The sequence below is a fragment of the Capricornis sumatraensis genome, chromosome X (assembly GCF_032405125.1).
Source record: "Capricornis sumatraensis isolate serow.1 chromosome X, serow.2, whole genome shotgun sequence".
NCBI classification, from domain to species: domain Eukaryota; kingdom Metazoa; phylum Chordata; class Mammalia; order Artiodactyla; family Bovidae; genus Capricornis; species Capricornis sumatraensis.
Window position 1 is genome coordinate 34,105,914 of NC_091092.1, and position 22,683 is coordinate 34,128,596.

Genomic DNA, 22,683 nt, shown 5'->3' on the forward strand with positions numbered 1-22,683 from the left:
GTGGACAGCTTTGATATCAAATACCTAATGTAGAGGAAGAAAAATTGGACAAAGAGTAGACAAAAGGGATTTGTGCCCTCAGAAAGAAAGGGATGGTCAGAAATCCCCAACAATATGAGCTAGCATATGCTTAACAGTCAGTTCTACTTTGCACCAGCCTGGGAAAGGAAGCAGGTACAAGGTCCTGAGCTAGAAACGAATAAGGGCACGAAAATATCCACACTATCCATCCATCCATGCTAAATCGCTTCAGTTGCGTCCAACTCTGCAACTCCATGGACTGTAGCCTGCCAGGCTCCACTGTCCATCGGATTCTCCAGGCAAGAATACTGGAGCAGGTTGCCATTTCTTTCTCCAGGGGATCTTCCCAACCCAGGGATCGAACCCGTGCCTCCTGCATCTCCTACACCGGCAGCTGGCTTCTCCACCACTAGTGCCACCTGGAAGCCCATGTCCCCTTCAATGCGTTAAATAGGATGGGCCCTTTGTTCAGCTGTATTTGGAAAGTTGAAAGTCACAGAATACGAGATGCAGTTTCAGTGACCACTTTTGGTTGTTTAATGCCATCTGTGCTAACAAACAATAAATAATAGTAATTAATGAAAGAAGCCAAGTGTTATTTTCACTCTGGGACCTATGTTTGTAAAAGATTTGCAGAGGAGTTCATGGGAGTGATTTGCTTCTCAGTCACAGGTGCCAGCTTGGAAAAGCTTGTTCCCAGTCCTTGGTACACCCAAGACACAGAGAAATGTGTAAGCAAAACTAGATTAAAGAGTGGGCCCTCGGGGTCACTGCAAAGCTGCAGAGAAGATAAGTTTGATGGCATTAGGAAAGATTAGTTCTAGGGACACTATAGTCTCTGTCATAAAATATCACTTGCTGGGCCTACTTCCAGAGTCCTTCCTTGTTGAGAGCCTAACCTGAATACGGGCTCCAATAATGGTTTGTGATAGATGACTTCACACACCAAACAAGCTTTTGTGTCTGAATAGATAGAACCCATGCCACTGAAATCCTTGACATTCACAGGGTGATCTCCTAACTCCTACCAAGAAATTTTTGAAACACTGTTGGAAAACCAAATGGTTATTTTCCTAGTCTTTCCTGGCAGGGGAAAAAAAAAGGAGAACTGTCCACAGGATAGGCTGGATGTCTTGTCCTCATGCAGATTTGGTGCAAAATGTAAAACCTGTGTTCATGTAGCCTCACAAAGATTCTAGAATGAATGCCTTATATCCATAATCCATTTAACCCTTTGGCATGCTTCTAGGACAAAAGCAGGCAGTGTCCTTGTCTCCCTGTGCACTGAAAAGGGCCAATTTGACTTTCTTTCTTCCAGGTTGTACAGGAGGAGATCCTCATTCCTTCCAGTTTTGTGAGGCTGAGTTACCTAAGCAGCCGCACCCCCGGATACAAAACCTTATTACGGATCCTTCTAACACATTCAACCATTCCTGTGGGGATGATAAAAGTACACCTCACAGTAGCTGTGGAAGGGCGACTCACACAGAAGTGGTTTCCTGCTGCAGTTAATCTTGTCTACACGTTTGCTTGGAACAAGACCGACATCTATGGACAGAAGGTTTGGGGCCTGGCAGAGGCTTTGGGTATGTTGAAATCATTCTGTGTAGATAGCAGTGTTGTGTTCATAAAACAGAAAGTACTATCTGCCTGTTAATTTGTATTTAGAATAATTATGGGTTTTCTTCTGTTTGAAGGATCTAAGGCACTTTTTCATTTAAACACTCCCTTTGGGCCTGTTGAGAGTTTCCTTTTGACACATTTTTGCTTCAAAATGATTTTAGTTCTCCTTTCCTGATGGCTGCATACCAATGGAATCACACAATATCTGACTTGTAACTGTCTGCAAAGCTGAGTATTGCCTTCTAACTATGACCTTTGAGGGGGCGTTCTTTGGGTCATGTTTCTGTATTTGACATTTAGACTACCATTTCCACTTAGAAAATACAAAATTTTAACTCAGAGTATTCTCCATTTACTGTCTTTTATGTCTAGGATGGTTAGACTCCATTAACTTATTACTGTGGTTGGTTAAATAAAAAATCATCCTGCCTTCCTAGTCCTTTTGACTTTAAAACCTAGCTTCTTATAGGTTGCAGAGACCTTAAACAGTCCTTTGGATCTGTGGTTTTCAGATACTTAATGCCTTCAGACACACGGCATTTTTTAAAAATGAGACTCAGATTTGTCAACCTTTTATTTTGCCAAGTAGGAGTATTTTTAGAAGGAAAAAAGAAAAAAAGAAAAAAACCCTGCCATCTACTATTGCCTACCACTACAATAATTTCATAAAGAAGGGATAACTTCCTTAACATAAAAAAAGGGAATAGTCTGTCTTAAGAAATGATACTCAGAGAGACAGACAGATAGGCAGACAGACACCAATGTCTGTTTCTCTTAGTCTGTAAAAGACAGTGAAAACTTCCTAAGAGACCTGGCAGGTCTTGGGAACCGCAGCTGGGATCCATTGATTCTTATGCCTTCAGGCAGTAGCTCATGGTAACCACCCTTTGACAGATGAGAAGACTATTTTTAAAGTCCAGAGGAGATGTTTTCATATTCTCCCTTGGAAGTGTCTGTCATGGTATGAGTCCCATATAAGTGACCTATATTTCTTAGACTACTGTGTGTCAATTTCCTCTTCCTTTCCGGAGGGAACCAGAGAGAGGAGGAAAAAAGACTGGTGAGTCTTCTTTGCCCAAGAGATCCTCACATATTTAAATAATTAACTCATCTCTGTTGGGCTTTTTTAGAATGCAGGGACCATGGAATGCTTCAGATTTCCTCAGTTAGTGGAGAATTATTGTAAAGACATAGGGGAATATAAAGAAAGAACCAGAAAAGGCATCAGCAGCCTCAAAGGCAAACTTCATCAAATTGCAGGCTTGCTCTGGATACACTGCAGTCCTAGAAGGTCAGCATCTGCTCTATCAAGTGAGCAACAGCTCTTGTCTCCCTGCAGCAAGAGTCCACTGCTTCCCACCATGGTGACCCAGCCATGCTGATGACGGAGCTCATCACTTCTCCTGTGGTACTAACTACCCTCGTTTTCTCTGGGCTCTTGCCAACTCCACAATCTGGTTTCTTGCTCTGTATTTTCCATTCAGATCCCTCTTAGAATTTCAGGTTTCATCAGCCAGTCTCTACCATTAGGCTAACTACCAGCGAGGTCATTGGCCCGCCTGTGGAGTCCTGCTCAGTCTCTAGTCCAGTGAATGTGATGGTGAAGAAAATTCTGGAGCCAGACTCCCTCCCTGGATTCAAATCATCCTTCTCTACTTACTAGCTATGCAACATTGGGTAAATTAATCTCCAAATGCAGTTTCTCCATGTATTAAATGGTTATTATGAAGAGAATGTTACTCCCAAGTTATTATGATGTGAGGATTAAATGAGGTGAGTGAGTGCTGGTTGCTGGTATGATTTTGTCAGTTTTGCTATGGTCAGCATATTGGAATCACAAGGTATAAAGCATGGCACCTATGCAGGTGTCTGTTGCCTAAGCTTCTCTAATAAGGCAGTTGTTATTATGGGTTTAATAGGTAGGTGCAGGTGGCACTTGTAGTAAAGAACCTGCCTGCCATTGCAGGAGATGTAAGAGACATGAGTTTGATCCCGGGGTCAGGAAGATCCCCTGGAGGTGGGCATGGCAACCCACTCCAGTATTCTCACCTGGGACCATGGCCAGAGGACCCTGGTGGGCTACAGTCCATGGAGTCACAAAGAGTCAGACAACTGAAACAGCTTTACATGCACACACTGTGTTAATTATTCTCCTTTTGCCTTCCCTCACATACACATAAACACACACACACACACACACACACACACACAGAGTCTCTTCTCTGCCCTTTTCTGTGCTTTGGAAGACTGCCTTCTGTGGATCACATTGTCTGGATTCCTTTACTCTCTGGCTTCCCTTTTGCTTTGGTCAGTGGATGGCACCATCAAGAGCCAGCAGAGTGGAAGGAGGAAGTGGTCAGGGCATCCTTCTTCCTGCTTCACTGCACTGCCGGGCAGTGACTGCACTGGAAGATGGCAGCTCCTGTTGAGGAGCCCCTCCTCCAAATCCCCACGCTCTCTCTGGATCACTCCCTCCCTTAACCCCTCTCTGCAAGCCCAGACAGCTTCCCACTGTTGCCAGTCCCTGGGTAGGTCACAATCCTTGTTAATTCCCTTCACCCTGCTCACGCCTCTGTAAATAGCCCCTTCATTCAACTCTTTGAACACTTCTGAGTGTGATATCTGACTCCAGCTGGGACCCTGGCTGATGCATACTCAAAGCCTCATATTCCCCTCTCCAGGATGTGATCCTAAAGCCTCTTATTCACCTCCTGCATGTGTGCTAAGTCGCTCCAGTCATGTCTGACTCTTTGTGACCCTATGAACTGTAGCCCACCAGGCTCCTTGTCCGTGAGATTCCCCAGGTGAGAATACTGCAGTGGGCTGCCATGCCCTCCTCCAGGGGATCTTTCTGACCCTGGGACTGAACCCAGGTCTCCCACATTGGCAGGCAGATTCTTTACCACTAGTGCCACCTGGGAAGCCCCTTTGCTTCACTAGAATAATCTTAAATTCCTCTAACTTTTCTCCATAGGGCTTTGTTTTCCAATTCTTTATGACTTTTCTCGAAACCTTTGCCAGGTTGTTAGATTTGAGGGGTTTTGTTTTGTTATGTTTTACTTTTTTCTTAAGTTATAATGCAGCAATTTATCCAGTACTCTGATGAAGAGCTGAACAAGACAGTACCTAGCAGAAATTCCTTGCTAGGGTTTTCATAAATGTAGCTCAGCCTGACTTTTTAAAAAAATAACAGCTTTATCAACATATAATTCACATACCATAAAGTTTACTCATTTAAAGCGTGCAATTCAGTGGGTTTTAGTATTATCACAAGTTTGTACAACCATCACCAACATCTAATTCCAGAACATTTTCAACAGCACATCACAAAGTAGCCCTAAACACATTAGCAGTCACTCTCCACTTCTCCATCCCCTGCAGACCCTGGCAACCACCAGTCTCCTTTCTGACTCTATGAATTTACCTATTCTGGATATTTCAAACAGACACAGTCATACAGTATGTGGTCTTTTGTATCTGGCTTCTTTCAGTTGACGTGTTTCCAAAGTTCATCCATGTCATAGTGGGTGTTAGACCTTCGTTCCTTTTTATGACTGAATACTGTTCCATTGAATGGATATACCACATTTTGTTTGTCCAGTCATCGACTGGTTGACATGTGGGTTGTTTCCACCTTTTGACTATTGTGAATAATGCTGCTATTAACATTTTTATACAAATATTGGTGTGAATACTGATTTTCAATTCTTTTGGGAATATACCTAGGAGTGGAATTGTTAGGTCATATGGTAATTCTGTTTGACTTGTTGAGGAGCCATCAAATTGTTTTCCACAGTGACTGCACTGTTTTATCAACCTCACTGTATGTATAAAAATGTATTGTACCCCTTCCTTTTAAATACTCCCAGTGTTGAAGATTATCCTCCTTGTTATAGTTAAGCACTCTTAATGACTTAGTTTCTCATATATCCATGGAGATATATGGCTTCCCTGGTGGGTCCGACTGTAAAGAATCCACCTGCAATCCAGAAGACCCAGGTTCAATCCCTGGGTGAGGGAGATACCCTGGAGAAGGGAATAACTACCCACTCCAGGATTCTTGTCTGGGAAATCCTATGGACAGAGGGGCCTGGCAGGCTACAGTTCATGGGGTCGCAGAGTTGGACACAACTGAGCATTGAATAAACAACTAAATCACAAAGAGAAGCAACAGTGTTCTAGTATACACACCAGTGCTATAGGATTCATCCCTATTGTTTTCCTATGGATGTTGATTTACTTCCTATTTCTACAATTTTGTTTCTGGTCAAAACTTGCTCCAGCATTCTGACTACAAAAATGGCCTTAATTAAAATGCTGAAATATATATTGTTGGTTCCTTTTAAAAGCTAATAACAGTAATAAAAGCAAGAGACAATTGACCCACTCAGAAATATCCAAGGGAGAGGGAAAAATGTTCCTCATGGTGTTTTGGGTTTTTTTATATATAAATTTATTTATTTTAATTGGAGGTTAATTACTTTACAATATTGTGTTGATTTTTCCATACATTTATGTGCACTTAAGGGACATATTTTTTTTTTTTAGAGTAGAGAAAGAAAATTGGCAAGGATCCCAAGGGAAACAGCCAAAATAATTTCAAGTGTGGTACCTAAGATGGAATATGGATTGTTTACCTTGTAGGAAATGTTCCTGATAACTTAATCGTGGTTAAAAGGATTTGATTTACTACCTCGTCTCTATTTCCATCTCCACAGAGACTAAGGGAATCTTCCTGACAGTAGTAAAGCATTAGGACGAGTGGCAGAATGAAGCTGGAGAATCAACTTCTCTGAAAATGGATTGTGAACACCTTAAGAATATAACAGACAATAAACAGTTCAGGTGGTAAATGGATAGAGCAAAGGGATCAAGTATGTTACCATTGTGTCCATACCTTAATAGATACGATTGAATCTAAGCAAAGAAGAAAACACTTAGCTGTATTCCTGGCCATATCTTATCATCACTTAACTGATGTGAGAAGAAACAGAGTAAATTTTGCACCAGATATTAATAATGGTGCTATATATGACACTTCTCAGATTTGCTTCAATTTCAGAAGTCTTAGTATAGCCTTTTGGTAGGTGGAATAATAGCCATCACCTCCCAAAGATGTAAATAAATTATGTTACATGGAAAAAGATAATTAAAGTTACAGATGGCATTAGAGTTGCCAAGCAGCTGACCTTGAGATGGAATAACTATCCTGAATTGTCCAGTTTGATCCATTGTTATCACAGAGGTCCTTAAACGTGGAAGACGGAGGCAGAAGGGGAGGTCAGAGTTAGAGGGGAATATAAGTATAACTATAGAAGGAACGCACAGCAAGATGCAGTCTTGCTGGCTTGGAGGATGAAAGAAGGGAGCCAAGGACCAAGGAATGTAGGTTGCCTCTAGAAGCTGGAAAAGGCAAGGAAATAGATTCTCCCCTAGAGACTTCAGAAGGAATTCATCCCACTGAGCCCTTGAATTTAGCTCAATGAGACCCTTTTCAGACTTCTGACCTCCTTATCTGTAAGATGAGAAATCTGTCCTGTTTTAAGCCTTTCAGTTTGTCCGGATATCTTACAACAGCACTCGGAAACAAACCTTGACCACTATTCTTACAGTCCCAGTTTCAGCTGGAATTTTTATTAAAACTATGGCTTGAAAGGTCTCCCGCTCTTCTTCCTTCCCATGCCTATTAAATGTGAACCTGTCCCCCTCAACCCCCGTTTCTGGGTGATGGAGAAAGAAGTCAGATGTAAACAAGCTGAGTCTGAAATGATGGTGAATACCTAAGTTGAAATGCCCACTAAGTGTGAAATGTAGGACTCTTTCCCATATGGTTCAGCTGTGGGAAATTGACGTGATCTCTAAGGGCTCAAGTGTCACAAAAGAAGAATAGATTGTTCAGAGACAGGCAAAAGGAGAAAAGGAGAACCTGAGATCCTAAGGTATCCCACCAGTTTTTATAATGAAACAGATTTTGCAATGAGAGGGATAATACCAGAGTGAATAAATTACCAACGGAGGCTGTGTGAACTAATTCCTTGGAGAAGTATCAATGACAGCTGATAAGATTGATTAATCCAAGCACAATATTGATCAAGTGGAAGAAGAGGAAAATCACCCCCAGGGTTGCAGTACAAAAACCACAATCACTAGTTCATCCAGCTTAAAGATTTTGTTGTCTGATACACAGACAAGACTCCCCTGCTAAAAACTCCATGTGAGCATTTGAAATAATTTGGCCTTAGTACTTTATTCTCTGGCTCTAAAAAGGTATGATGTCTGAAAATCATTGTATATTATTTTGTTTCTTTCCCAACTCTGCTCCTTGCAAAACAGTGTTAAAAAGAATCATTATTTTTAAGTTCACAGTGCTGTTAAAATTCTAGAGACAGCTTATTTAATGTGACAAACTGGCTTGTTCAGGGGCTCTGATCTGCATCCATTATATAAATTTTGTCAAAATAATTCCCTGTGTCTGCATACATTATCAATATATAATAATGCATTCTGCCTGGTCTTCATTTTAATTAAATTAAATTGCAGTGGTTAGGAGTCCTGGAAGTTCAGGAAATCAGCCATCCACCTTTAGTAACACTGCTATAAACAATTCTACTTTTATTCAAGGTTATTGGCAACAACAATTGCGTAATTATTTAGTACAGTAGTTTGGCAAGAAAGAGTGGTGTTTCAGAAAGAACTAGACTTCTTAAAGGTTCATGACACAAAGGAGTCTGTCTAAATTGTGTTAGAAGAAACAAGGGAACATTAATGGTAATAGGTGCTAAGCTACGATTGCTTTGTGCACACAAAACATCCCTGAGAACGATGCTTTAGTGTTCATAAATTTCCCTTCAGTAAAGCCTAAGCAAGCTGGGCAGCCACAAAAATAGCATCCACTGAATATTTTAATAGTAAATGGGTAGTGCTTTACAATTTGCAAAGGACTTTCACATACATTTTCTCATTTTAATCCTTAGAACATTCCTGCCTGGTAGGCATGGCACGATGAATGGGATCTTCATTTTACAGAGTGGAAAAGCGAGGTTCAGAAAGAGCAAGTGACTTGCCAAAAGACCTTTCCCAAGCAGGGATTCAAACTTGGATCTCACCATCCTGAATTCTGTATGCCTTTCACTGCTGCCTGTCTTCACTAAAGGGACCAATCCACCTTACCCAATTCAACGCCCCAGTGGTGTTCTGTCCAAGAAGCTAGCAGAGATAATAATCTTTCATCATTTCTCTCCACTTATAAATTTGTAATCATTAACTGAGAGCAGGGCTGTTTTATGCATTCAGCTTTTCAGTCGCAGCACCAAGGATATGAGTTTTTCAAGGACCTACAAAAATCTTCGCAACCTGAAAAATAAATTTATTGACACCAAAATGTGCAAAGAAAACCAGAAAATCAACATTAACAAATTGTTTAAATAAATGTCTGCTAAATGGAGCATTATGTCAGCTTGTCAACTCCAAGTCAATGTTCACATTTAAATATGAAATGTGTTTAATGTTGGATATGAGTTATAGGTTGTATACATTTTAATATATCTGATAAAATGTGAGATATGCCCTCCAAAGAGTACCTAGAGCTTTAATTGATGCTCCAGTAAGCACGTTGTCTGTGTTCATTTCAAACTGCTGGTCACACTCAATAGTAGATTACAAAATCTGTTTGGTGAGTCAACCAGTATTTTTTTAGTGGAATAAAATGGAATGGAATGGAATAGAATAGAGTAGAAAATATCAGTGTAAAACTATTAAGAGAGTACTGTTTCAGAAAACTTTGTTTCACTTATACCTGCCCATATATGCATGTATCTTTCCATGTGTGTGTTGGGTCACAATGAAATGACTTTCAACCGTAAGAATTTGAAAGCCATTGGTAAGGTAATATAGTCAAGAGATAGAGATGTGAAAATGATTTGCCAAACCATATGATTTATTTCTTAAGTCAGCATTCATGACTATTCAGGCCTCCCAGCCCCCTCTTCCAACCCATCTCAGGGCATTACAACCATATCTCTTTAAGATTAGGTGACCATATATATCATTTATCATTCAATCCAAGATACTCTTGAGAGTGAAAAGAGATGCTGTTAACAATAGCATGACTGGACACTGTTTTTGGCCAACCAGGATATATGATACTGCTACTTCAAGGTTATCTCTAGTTTCCAATCCTTATATCTTAAATTCAGGACAAATAAAAGCTTATCTATTTAAAGGACTTCTGAATCATGGGTCTTTCCCTTAATCGCATAGCATGATCCAGTGTGGAGGTAAAAGCACTTGCTAAGTGAGTAACTGTGTTTGAGCTCTGGCTTGCCATCTGCCACTTAGTCAGATGACCTTAGACTAGTCACTTCACCTTTCTGGGTCTATTGTCTCATCTATCAAACTGGAGTAAAAATATCTTCCTCATGAGTTTTTGGGAGTCTTCAAATTAGGTCACATACACAAAAATGTGTTTAACTGTTCAGTGTTATGCAAATGTGAGATGATATTATTTTAGGAGGCCACGAATGAAAGTTCCAAAAGGTAGGTAACCCTTCAGGGTATGGGCTCTCTGACGTGATGAATGATCACTGTATCTGCAGCGCTTAGCAAATCACCTGCCTGGCACATAGAGCTGCTCTGTGTAGGTCTGCTGACTCATTAAATAACCAGCCCCTTTAGAATAACCAGTCCATTTTCAAGGTGAATTTATTTCCTAAACCCCTCTCCCAAAGAAAAATGCCTAAATACTGCTAGAAGATAGGAATCTTTTTTTTTTTCTCCTGTCCTGGGCAAGGGGTGAGGTAGTGGGGGAGGGGAGGGGTTGCTCTTCGTTTGGTTTTGATGCACGAGCCAGACCACAGCTACCCTGACCTTCTTTCAGTCTTGCAGAGATACAAAGCCTCTCCGTCTTGCCCATATGCCGGTCTCTGCCTAGAATGTTTTTCCCTGTACTTCATGAGATAAAGCCCTTCTATATGAAGAGGCTTTCCTTTGCCTTCCCTTTCCAAAACTTAAACTTCTGTTGCACCAGCTCATAGTACCCTGCACTTCCATACAAGTTATCACAATGTGTGTGTGTGTGTGTGTGTGTGTATGTGTGTGTGTGTGTGTGTTATCTTATTTCATATTTGTTCCTCTCACCGGATTGTAAGCAATGTGAGCTCTGCTGAGGGGTGTGTTATCTTGTTCTGTCTTGTTCATTCTCACATCCCCAGGGCCTGACAACAGGAAAGTGAAAGTGTTAGTCGCTCAGTTGTATCCAACTCTTTTGCGACCCCATGGACTGTAGTGCACCAGACTGCTCTGTCCATGGGATTTCCCCAGGCAAGAATACTGGAGTGGGTTGCCATTCTCTTCAGTGGATCTTCCTAACCCAGGGCTCAAGCCCAGGTGTCCCACATTGCAGGCAGATTCTTTACCCTCTGAGTCACTAGGGAAGCCCTGATGACAGGAGGTACTCATCAAATATTGCATATTTGTTGAATGACTGAACAAACATGCATAAGGACAGAGGCTAAGGTGGGGCCCTTAGCCTGACCTATTTAATGGAATGGTGGGCCCACCAAGGGAGAGGAGGGCAGTACCCAGGTCTACAAAGGCACTTGAAAATGTGCCTGTGAGCTAGTACATCACGTTGCCACCTGTGGCACACATGTCACCCAGGTTCCAGGTTGGCTTTTTTGCAGCTAGGCTTGGAAAAGGCAGTCAGAAAAAAAAAAAAATCATAAGATAAGGTGTCAATGTACATGACCTCTTGGCCTAAGTGTTGTGTGGCTGCCTCACTCCTGGATTCTTCTTACCTTTTCTACTTGTTCTTTCTCTTCATTAATCTACTATGTCACTTTTAGCACTAGCATGTTTAAACTGGTAAGATATAGATCCTAAGTAAAATATTACCAAATCAAATCCAATGACTCATTAAAAAGATAGCACATCATAACCAAGTACTGTAGAGTGTGTTTTAGGACCTCAAAGATGGTTCAATGTTAGGAAATATATTGCTCTAGTTTATCACCTCAATAGATTAAGAGAGAAAACTATGTGAATATCTCCGTAAGTGCTGAAAAGGCACTTGGTAAAAATTCATCACCTGATTCTGACACTCTTAGTAAGCCAGGAATAATAGATAAACAAAGCATTTCAGGCCACTGGGCAGTGTGTCAAATCGGGGAGCCTCTGGGGTCATCCTAGCCTATGAGAACTCACTAGAGAATGGGAAAAAGTAGAAGTCATGCCGGGAGCAGGCACCCGATCTCAGTAGTAGCATTTTATCTGCAGTCTTTGCCTCTTGTAGCTATGGCCTTCTCTTGGTTTGTTCGGTCTCTTATCTTTCATTGTTGTGGTTTTACATGAATCTACTGTTTTGAAAGAATGAGATATATTTCTGGTTCTATTTGATGGTTTCTTTCAGATAAGAAGGTTTTGATCTCATTGTTAGTTACCTTTTAAATGTGATCACATTATTTTTATATATTCCTTGAGTTCATGAAGGAAACATAAATTTCTCACACCATCAGACTACCTTTAATTATATATTGCCCTCATAAATGCAACCATTATGAATTCTGAAGCCTTAGCCCGAAGCTGTTGAAAATCATCTGCTTAATCTTGTCATATTTTGCACATCAGCTTCATTGCGTGGCATCTTTACCTTGGCTATTTAATGTCAGTCTCCCATCCCAGCCCTTATACGTGAAGGTCTCCATCACTAAATTGGGTGTCAGGGCACTGTGGCCCTTCACCTTCTTGTAGTCCCCACATTATACTAATGCTACTGCTCTGATAAATAGAATGAGATTCAGTGACTATTTTTCTAATGTCAAATGGCTTTGAGGGAGCAAGCTTCAGTCTTTCTTTATAAGCCAGTAGAATAAAGTCTTCTTTAGAAGCCACTGTAATATTTGCACGATGACTAACAGTGAAGTCAGAGCTGCAAATCCTATGACCAGAGGACAGAGTCCTCTACAAAAGTAGCAAGTCCTGTCTTGACAGTCAGTGACTCTTGGTGGAGGAAAATCCCGTTTTATCTCCCATTTATATAAATCCCCCAAATTTATATCTCTGTGTTGAGGTGAGGGAGAGAATACCGGAAGACAGAAATCCAGACGGAATTAAGGGTATCACAAGAGAGGCAGTCACTTGGTTCAGAGAAAGTATTCAGCCGTATGAATGGCTCTTTCTCCACTGCCTTCCCAATAAGTCCACTCCATCATGGGACCACTGTACCAGCCCCAGGGAAGTATAGTCCCCCCTCCATCCCCATGTATCTCCACTCACAGCCAGGCTAGCCTGTCCTCTACAGGTCCTCTGAAATGTTGATGGATAATTATCCTTTCCTTCCTATTATACACTATTCTTCCTGACCCCCAGTCTGGAATGCCAGAGGCTGAATGCGTGGCCTCCACCCAGCTGTGCTGATGATCAGATGTGATAGGCACCAGGCCGCCGGGGAGACGGTAGTAGGTCCAGTCTGCTTATTTAACTAAGACTCAGCTGTCACAGCACCAGGTGGAGCTGGTGTCAGGGCTCAGCATTTTTGGTGCCAGCCCTGAGTAGCCCTTTTTCCCCCACATTTCATTATATGAAAAAGAAAAGGCGTTCAGTGCATTACAGTCTGCTTTCATGAGAGGAAGTCTACGACTGGTTGCTACTGCCTTTGCCAGTTCCTTGTGCATTTAGCCAGCAGCTCAACTCCATGGGGTGATTCGTCTGCCTTCCCATACACGGATTGCAAGTTCCAGGATTCTGTTCAAGTGGGCTGCTGTCAGAAAGAAACCTTGCCTTGTTACTCTGAGCAAGGAGCCACATACGAAAATATCCCAACACGCAGCCATTCTCATTAAAGTCAGTTGGAATTTTGGACAAGTCTTCAGTATAAATTATAACTTTATTAGCTCATAGAGCTTTCTCGAGAGAAAGTAAATCTAATACAAATTAGAAGGAACTTATTAAGTGGCTGCCTTGTTGCTATTTGCTATGACAAGGGAGAAAAGTAATATAATTGTGGGGTGTGCAGCCAGTGCACTTTTTTGTTGTGGGCTAGAGAGCAATTCAGATAGGAGGAGGTGAAGAGGATGTCTCATTACCATTGTGCTGAGGATACTTAATAGAAGCATTTCCTGCCACAGAGTTGGGAGGATCTTTAACTGTTACGGAGATGGGAAAATCAGACTCCAAACCACCATCAGAGGTCACCAGGGCACACTACTTATTTGCAAAACTTGCACAATCACCTTCCGGAGAAGAGATTTTAGGGGCACACACCAGGCTTAAAATATACAAAAGGCAGATCCTGACAGTGGTAGGGAAGGAGATGATGGCCCGGAGCTTGTAATTATTATTATGATTATTTATTAATCAAGACTTTTCAGTGTTGGCAAGAGAAGCAGAAACCATGTTATTCTTCATACCAACATGTCCTGATTTTTCCAACAAGATATAGGGGTTTGATTCCTCAACTTGAACTGATGAAATACAATCTTGAAAGAATGGACTTTAGAATCATAGAGTGAAATGCTAAAGGGGGACTTTAAGAACTTTAAGAACTGTCTAGTATAGAGACTTCCTTCATGGTCCAATAGTTAAGACTCCACACTCCCACTGCAGCGGGTATAGGTTCAATCCCTGGTCGAGGAATTAAGATACCACATGACATGTGGCATGGCCCCCAAAAAAAGAAAAAGAATTGTCTAGTACAGCAGTCTTTGATCTGATATCTTTATTTAGATTTCAGGAGGTATGTGAACCCCCTAGAGTTATATACAAAATTGTGTGTCCATATGCATTTTTCTAGGAGAATGATCCATAACTTGTATCACATTCATAACAAAAGGTTCCCTGATTCAAAAGGATCTAAGAACCACCAATTCTAGTCCATCCTCTCCCCCTGTCCTTTGTTACAAATGAAGAACAGAGTTGGAGAATCATATGCCTGCGACCATACAGCTCGTTAATCACAGACCCAGGAACTGAAGTGTTTTCTGACTCTTAGGCCTAACATCAACTCTTTCCACTAGAGTTGGTTTAGCAAAGCACTGGGGCCATGATAAGATATTAAGGAGATTGTAGACAGCAATGATTTGTGCCACATGTGTAACCTGAACTAGATTACCTGTGAGATCCTTTGCATCACTGAAATTCTGTTTCTATCCATCTTCATACAGAACACCATTGACACAGATGATCCCAAACTAATTTCCTCTTAGAAATCATTTCCATTTTGTCATTAGTCTTTCCTACTCCCCATTGATCTCCCTTGCTAATAGAGCTTGGTTAGGTCTAATACTGAAATGAGTTTGCATTCCAAGAATCCTCACCAGCTGATGGCAGGGTAGAAGGGCATCCCCATCAGGACTAGCTACATAATTTGCAGGGCCCAGTGTTAAAGAAAAATACCCAGCCCTTTGTTTAAAATAGATTAAGGATTTCAAGACAGTGATAGCAGAGCATTAAGCCAAGGGTAGGGCCCTTCTAAGCAGAGGCCCCTGTGTGACTGCACAGGTCACACAGCCATGAAGATGGTCCTGATCCCTGCTAAAGCTTCGATGGAGCAGAGACGAAGAGAAGTCAGTCTGTGGTTTACAATGGCCACACATGACCCCCAAAGTTAGCGAGTGTGTATTCACAATCATAAGGGGTTGGCTTATCTATGTTCGTGCTTGCGCACACACATGCTTGCCTGCTGTTGCTCAGTCAGATCCAACTATTTTGTGACCACCACCTCCTCTGTCCATGGAATTTTCCAGGCAAGAATACTGGAGTGGATTGCCATTTCCTTCTTCAGGGGATCTTCCTGTCCCATATATCATCTCCTGCATTGTCAGGCAGATTCTTTACCACTGAGCCACCTAGGAAGCCCTTGTGCACACACACACATGCACACGTAGATCAGTTGGATTAAAATTAGCTCTTTTCACCTAATGTCAAAATCCAAAACTCGTCTGCTTGAATTTTTCCACCTAGAACCTATTGTGCTGGCATTGTTTTAGTACATATTTTAATTACCAGTTTTCATAGCCAGACAACCAAAGAATAAATGTGTTCTCCAGGGGCGTCTGAAGAGTCAGGTAGAGTCAGGTACTCAAAAGCAATGGCAGACAACCAGCTAGGGATATTTTAAGCTGCCAGAAAAGGGGGAAGGAGCTTCAAAGTATGCACTGTAATGAGCTGATAGTCTCAGGCTTAGAACATTATGAGGACACAAAGCATTTTAAACTCAAGAATCAGAACTCTGGGGTTCCAACAGGTAAGCAGGTTTGCCAACTGAGAAGATGCTTGGGTCTTGGTCTACTCGAGTTCTGCATGTTTCAGTAGAGCAAAGACACCCATGCTGGGCCATTCTGCACTTCGCATTTTAGCCGCATACTGGGGTTCCCAGCTTAATGTACAACATCTGTGTTTCAGAAGGGTTGAAGCCAAATGTTGAGTGATGTCCCATTGATTAGAAACCAAAATCTAACATGCACAAAGTGGAATTTACACTCGAATGGCTTATAACACTCTAAGCAAACTCAGACTTCTCAGCAAACTAAAGGCCAGTTAGCATGGAAGAAAATATAAATGGGTGAATTGATTTTTATTAGTCTCATGTGTAGTGAGGTGTTGTATAAGTGACCCAATACTCCAATGCCCACTTCCTAAGTGTATTTTATACTCCAGAGAGATTAGAAAAAACTTTCCCTGCACTTCTCCTGCAAAGGTAAAGAAAGAAATGGTATCACCACAGCTTAAGATTCCAGAGGGCTTATTTCTTCAGTTTTACGACACAGCCTTTTACCCAAAACATACCTAATGACAGCCTCAGTGAGTCACTCATTCATGTATGTATCCAATATGCACTGATTGGTCATTTTTGGATGCCCAGGGCTTCCAAAAGGTAAAAGGTAGTTGTTGTTGCTTAGTTACTAAGTGGTGTGTGTTTGGCTCTTTGCGACCCCATGGACTGTAGCCCGCCAGGCTCCTCTGTCCATGCGATTTCCCCAGGCAAGAATACTGGAATAGCTGGCCATTTTCTTTTATTAGTGGTCAAATTTCAACTCACCTCAGAATTCAATAGCAAATGTGGTATCCAGAGAATTATCAACTAGTGCCAAAAAAGAAGCAAGTCTTTTTAAACATTCTAAAGCATTATTAACTCTTTGTTTGCAGTGTCTGTGGGATATGAATACGAAATGTGTCCAGACTTTATTCTCTGGGAGAAAAGGACAGTTATCTTACAAGGTTTCGAGATGGATGCTTCTAACCTAGGCGGCTGGTCACTGAATAAGCATCATATTTTGAATCCTCAAAGTGGTAAGCACATGTTACAATATTCATTAATATTGTTTTCCTAATGCTATATACATATGTATATGTAATATTTACTGCAGAAAATTTGGAAAAGTACAAGGAAAAAATTATTTATAACTTCACCATCTAGAGATGACCACATTATATTTCTTTTCAAATGCAATCATCTGATTTCAGATTAGTGCTAGTCAAGTGAAACCTCTTCACAAAGTTAAATGAAACTGGGTTTTCAGAATCGTCTATCATTACTGCTCTGGCCTAAATGATTAACCAGTTTATCCAACCTTGTAGCCAACTTTTAACAACTGGAATAATTGCCATATTTCGTGTGATCTAAAACATCATTGATTATAAGTATGTGTGTGCTTAGTCGCTCAGTCATGTCTGACTCTTGCAACCCCATAGACTGTAGCCTGCCAGGCTCCTCTATCTGTGGGATTCTCCAGGCAAGAATACTGGAGTGGGGTGCCATTTCCTTCTCCAGGGGATCTTCCCCACCCAGGGATTGAACCCGGGTCTCCTGCATTGCAGACAGACTCTTTACTCACTGAGCTACAAGGAAAGCCCACGATTATAAGTATACCATTATTTTATGGAAAATACTGCCAGTTAAACAATGACACACATTGTTTGCAAGATACATGCTTACTCCAGAGATGTTAAAATGGGAAGTCTCTTAGAATTAATGAATCATGTGTGTCGTACAGTTTTCAACAGGCTTTAGTGAACTCTGTCCCATTTTAAACACAACAACTCTGCAGTGTGGCCTTATCCTCATTTAGAGGGTCAGGAATCCAAGGCTGAGTCACATGACTTTCCCCCAGGGCTCACAGTAAGTGGCCAGAGCCATGTACTCTCTCTACACCAGTTTTGTTTTTTTTTTTTAATCCATATAAATGTCAGTATATGCAGTAAGAAGCAAGGTATAGAGTAAAGGGATAGCAATGGATAGTGGTGAAAGAGGTAGGAGGAACACAGAGAAGAAGAGAAAGAATCTGGGGAAAGAGTACAGCTCTGGACTTCACTTAGTTTTAAGCCTCCTGAGTCCTGGACTTAGGAAAACCAGGTCAAGCAGTGAAAATCCATACATGCTCATCTTCAGCCTTTGCCTTCTTTGGACCACATTCCCTGCTGTCACTGTCACCTCGTTTGTAATTTCGATGTTAAATCAGAAGAGACCACAGGTGGCCCTTAGCCCATGCTTCTCTCAGACAAACTGATTTTGCTCCCCTGGTTATAAAGGCTTCATCCAAGTTCCTTCACCTCCTTTTGCTGGGAAACCTATCATTGGTGTTTCCACCCAGCATCATTTGAACATCTGCTGGTAAGTTTTCATTGTGAAATCATATTCGTTTTCATCTAAAGAGGCAGATTCTGAGCAGCCTTTAGTAGGATGTTTTGTTGGAGACACGAACGTACTGAGACAACTATACGCTTCCATCCTTGTATCTATCTGACCTTTGGGAAACAGCTAGCTAAGGCAGGGTTCTCTTGTAAGGCCATAAACTGACTAAGGCGAAGAGATCCATTTTATAACCACACCTCTGGTCTTATTCATGTGCACTGTAGTTGAATCAGCCAAGCCGACCAGCCCCACAGGCTGGGAACTTTTGATCACCTAAGCTAACCAGGTTTGCTTCAACCATAGCCTGAGACCACTTACCAGAGTTCCAGTGTAGGACCCTGGAAGGTGAAGGAATCCACTGCCATATGCCTCCCATTACATGTCCTTCCCCTCTTTCAAGGAAGACTGTGAATTCCCCTTCCAACTGTTTGTTTGTTTAAGAGCAAAGATTCAGGCACAGATATAAAATGTCAACCCTTTTTCTGTTGTCAAAAGGAGAATCACAGTTTCAAAAGTATAAAAATAAAAGGGCAGATGCCAGTTATTAAATTATTAGGTTTTTTGTTTTGATTTGAAAGAGTTTGACATTTTAAGCAGCCGTTTCTTTTCCACTCACTTTTATTGGCTGGTATGGATTGTCTCTTTCAAATGCCTGTCATTGACATTAAACACAAAGTGGGAATGACCTCAATCGAGCCAGTCCCCAGCTGTGTGCTCCCAGTCCTATATTCTCTTACCATTGGAGGCTGAAAAATTCAGAACAGATGGAAGCCATTCAGAAAGTTGGCTTTGGGGGACCCCTGATTTCCACAAATGTGTTCTTTCCACCTCTAATCCACCAGTAATTCATGTTTAAGGTAATAGGTATCAAGTTACTTCTGAGAATCTTTTTCACAGCTTTATTGAAGTATAACTTATACACCATAAAATTCACCCATTTTAAGTGTACACTTCAATAATTTTTAGTAAAGTGTGGAGTTCTGCAACTGTCACCACCACAGAGTTTTAGAATATTTTTATCACTCCAAAAGATCCCTGGTACTCACCCCAGCCCCGCTAAATCTACTTTGTCTGTTTCTGAGAATTTTATCCTGAGAAAGAAACCTTACTTAAGACAGACTTATTTAAAGGAAGATTTGTTCATTTATCCAGGGCTCCCCAACCTCCAGGATCTAATGCCTGATAAGCTGAGGTGGAGCTGATGTCATAATAATAGAAATAAAGTTGCACAATAAATATAATGTGCTTGAATCATCCTGAAACCATTCACCCTCTCCCCCCAGTCCCTGGAAAAATTGTCCTCCATGAAACCGGTCCCTGGTGCTGAAAAGGGTGAGTTGATATTATCTTTATCAACTCATTTGTAGGCACACAATACACACACATAGGACAGGTCATGCCTGCCAGGAAACAGGGCTGAAGCCAGCACTGCCACTGCCTTTCAGCCTGCCCTTGGACACCAGCACCTCTCTTGGGACATTTTGGGAGTCTAAATCCTACCCACAAAGGCAGTTTTAGAAGCAGGAATGATGAGTGTGAAGGAGCAGCTTTGAGAGGACCAATTAGAAAGCAACGCACTCTCCCCGGGCAGGTCAGGCAGTCTTTTCTGACTGATTAAGGCCAGAGCCTAACTCTTTAGGCACCCTGCTTTTTTGATCTGAGACAGATAGCAGATTAGAAACAAGAATCTATCTTCCCCCAATTTCTTCTCACTGGTTAAAAAGACACCTGTAATTAAATTGGATGTCTGCTGCCATTCAATTCTGCAGGTTTTCTTTGCCTCCAAAATCATTATGCAGTGGGTAGTTTCTAGCAGGCAGTGTTTTCAGACCATTTGTCATTTCAGTTACAGCAATTGTATTTACCTGACAATTAGCCATTGGTTGTGGAGCATTGTTTCCAAATATTATGTCTGATATATCAAAATGGTTCTTATTTTCACTGAGATTAACAAAGGAAACCAACTGGGAACTTGCGTTTTTCAATATTATTCCTTCAAAATACATCTTATTAGTGATTGCAGAGAGTACATATTTATTTCTTGTAAGATAAATCAGTTCTTTAAAATTATGCCAGTTGAGTATTTAAAATTATTAGAAAAAAACTATCCAGGGTTCTAATTGGGTAATTGGGTGTAGTCATCTGTCTGAAATAGATCAAGAATTTCCTTTAACTTAACCTCCAAGATAAGCCAGTAGTTTTTTGGCAAATGGTTTTACTGGGAGGGAAGGTAAATTTCCATTGATCACATTGGCATGTCTCCCAGTTTGTGTTTATATCCTCTCAATCAAGTCCTAAGAGAAATATTTATTGTGTCCCTTGTTGTTCATAAGCCTGAAAAATGGTTTCTTCTTTGAAATCAGTATAAAGCACCACCCGCTGGCTTCCAAGGGGAATTTTATTTCAAACTTATTTATAAGCTTCAAAAGAAGTTCTGAGCAAGGTAACAGGAGGATATGAGTCGTGTGTTTAGAAGTATGCTTAAATTATTATACAACAGACTTGACTTTTTGGCAGAGAAAAGGAAAACTTGAGGGAGAAAATATGCCACAGGCCCCCAGCCAGTGGGGTTTCTTTGTTAACTGTAAACAAGACACCCAATCCTTAGCAGGAAGTTGGCCTTCTATAAATAATGTGTGTAGTCTCTGGATCATTTGATTCTGTTTTCAAAATGAGCATGTGTGGCAGAATAAACTGGAAAGGAGGCAGCAGTAATTGATCAAGATTTCCAGGAACATAAACAAAATATTTTCAAAGCAACCTTTTGCAGAAGAATTGGTGTTAAATCATTGTTGCTAGATGGTATGCCCCGGTTCTATGTAATGGAAGGTTAAACAGATTCTTGAAACAACAAAAACACCCTTCAAAATGATCTATTTTTCCAGGGCAATACAAAAGGGGTTTGCCCATTTTTGTTTTGATTGCTTCAGCTTTAAACAGGAATGGTAATTTCAGTACACGGGCACTTTAGTACCTTGCATGAAAGCAAGACATCAATTGTTGAGATGTAATCAGAAAGTACATTGCCTTATGTTTTATTTCCTTTAATCATTCTTCTTCTTTGATGGAGTACTGGGCTTTCTAATAGAAAAGAGGAGTTTTAGAATTGCAGGCTTAGAAGAATGGTTTAGAATAGCCATCTTCAGTTTTTAAATTGCCAGGAGCCTGGTAATAACATGTCATTTTGAAGGTAATTGTTAACTATATCATTATATTGATATAAAAAAATGGATATCTATCTGTGAAAATAGATGTTAATAGCAAATCTGGTATTTCCAAGCCAATAATTGGAAATATTTTTGAATGATATACCCTGTAGTGCATTGCTGGAATACTGACATGCTAAACAGTTGGTTTCCTCATTTATTGAAGAACATATCATAGTCTCATTGGTAGGATATTCAGTGAGCAACCATCAGGAGATTTCTTTTCAATGATGTTGTGCAACTATCATGCCAGTTCTCATTCACTTTCTCCCAATTCATTTAAATTGTGATATTGATCACACTGCAATTAAGTGTTTTGGGGGAAATGAAATTCTATCCTATTAATCTAACTTAATTAACTATTCTAAATCTTGAGAAATTTCTTCACTGCCTAATAAAGTTATTAATAAAATTAATAAAGTAGTGAGCCTCAAGATATCTATCTCATGGTTCTGCAATAAAAGAGCAATTTGTTGGGGCATAAGCTCATAGCTGCTCCTGCAGATATGTTGGAAAAAAAAAAATAGCCAGAAATCACCTTGGGAGAGAAAGTCAAATTACTTGAGATTTGAAATCCAAAGCTATATAAGTATGGCATTTCTGTTTCCAGGTTCATATTTGGTGCCATGGCTTTGTGCATGTTTTACCCTCTTAATTTTTGCCAGTGACATTCCTATTTCAGAGTGATCAATGGTTTCTATTGTAGAACTGTGGGACCAAAAGTTGGAAGAAAACCAAGGGAGACATTTCAGGAAATGTTTAGGGAGAATAACAGGCAGTCCAAGGAGATAGATAGCAGGAGTCATAGGAGAAAAAATAAGACTGGACAGGATAGCTGCATTCATTCATTTGCTGTCAGCTGCTACAGCCTGACACACTGGCATGTCTTCTCACCACATGGATTTTTTTTTTTACCTGCCCTGGCTCATTCTGGGCAGACTTGAGCTGTTTAGCACAGCAGTACTTGTTCCTTGGGTTTTCTGCCCAGGCTCAGCAGGTTCTCAAAATCATTGGGATTTGGACAAGGAAGCTACAAGAGACTCAAAGCCTGTTTCCAACATTTACTGAGCACTTCCAATGACTTGGCCACAGGGACTGGCGCTGAAATGCAGAAAAGAGTAAGACAGAGGAAGGAGTTCATGTTGTGATGGGGAAGATAGAGAAGTCATGAAAACTGTGTCTTACATGTGGCAAGTGTCATAGTAG

At 40.8% G+C, this 22,683-nt stretch overlaps 1 protein-coding gene across 3 annotated transcripts in view; it reads left to right on the forward strand.

Annotated features, from left to right (window-relative positions):
* The window catches only part of TENM1 (teneurin transmembrane protein 1), a 624,193-nt gene that overhangs the window by 481,611 nt on the left and 119,899 nt on the right, over nt 1-22,683 (forward strand). For all 3 annotated transcript variants that reach the window (XM_068962599.1, XM_068962601.1, XM_068962600.1), the window contains exons 18-19: nt 1,340-1,607; nt 16,786-16,929. In XM_068962599.1, the coding sequence (XP_068818700.1) occupies nt 1,340-1,607; nt 16,786-16,929 (412 nt within the window). The remainder of the gene's footprint in view (nt 1-1,339; nt 1,608-16,785; nt 16,930-22,683) is intronic.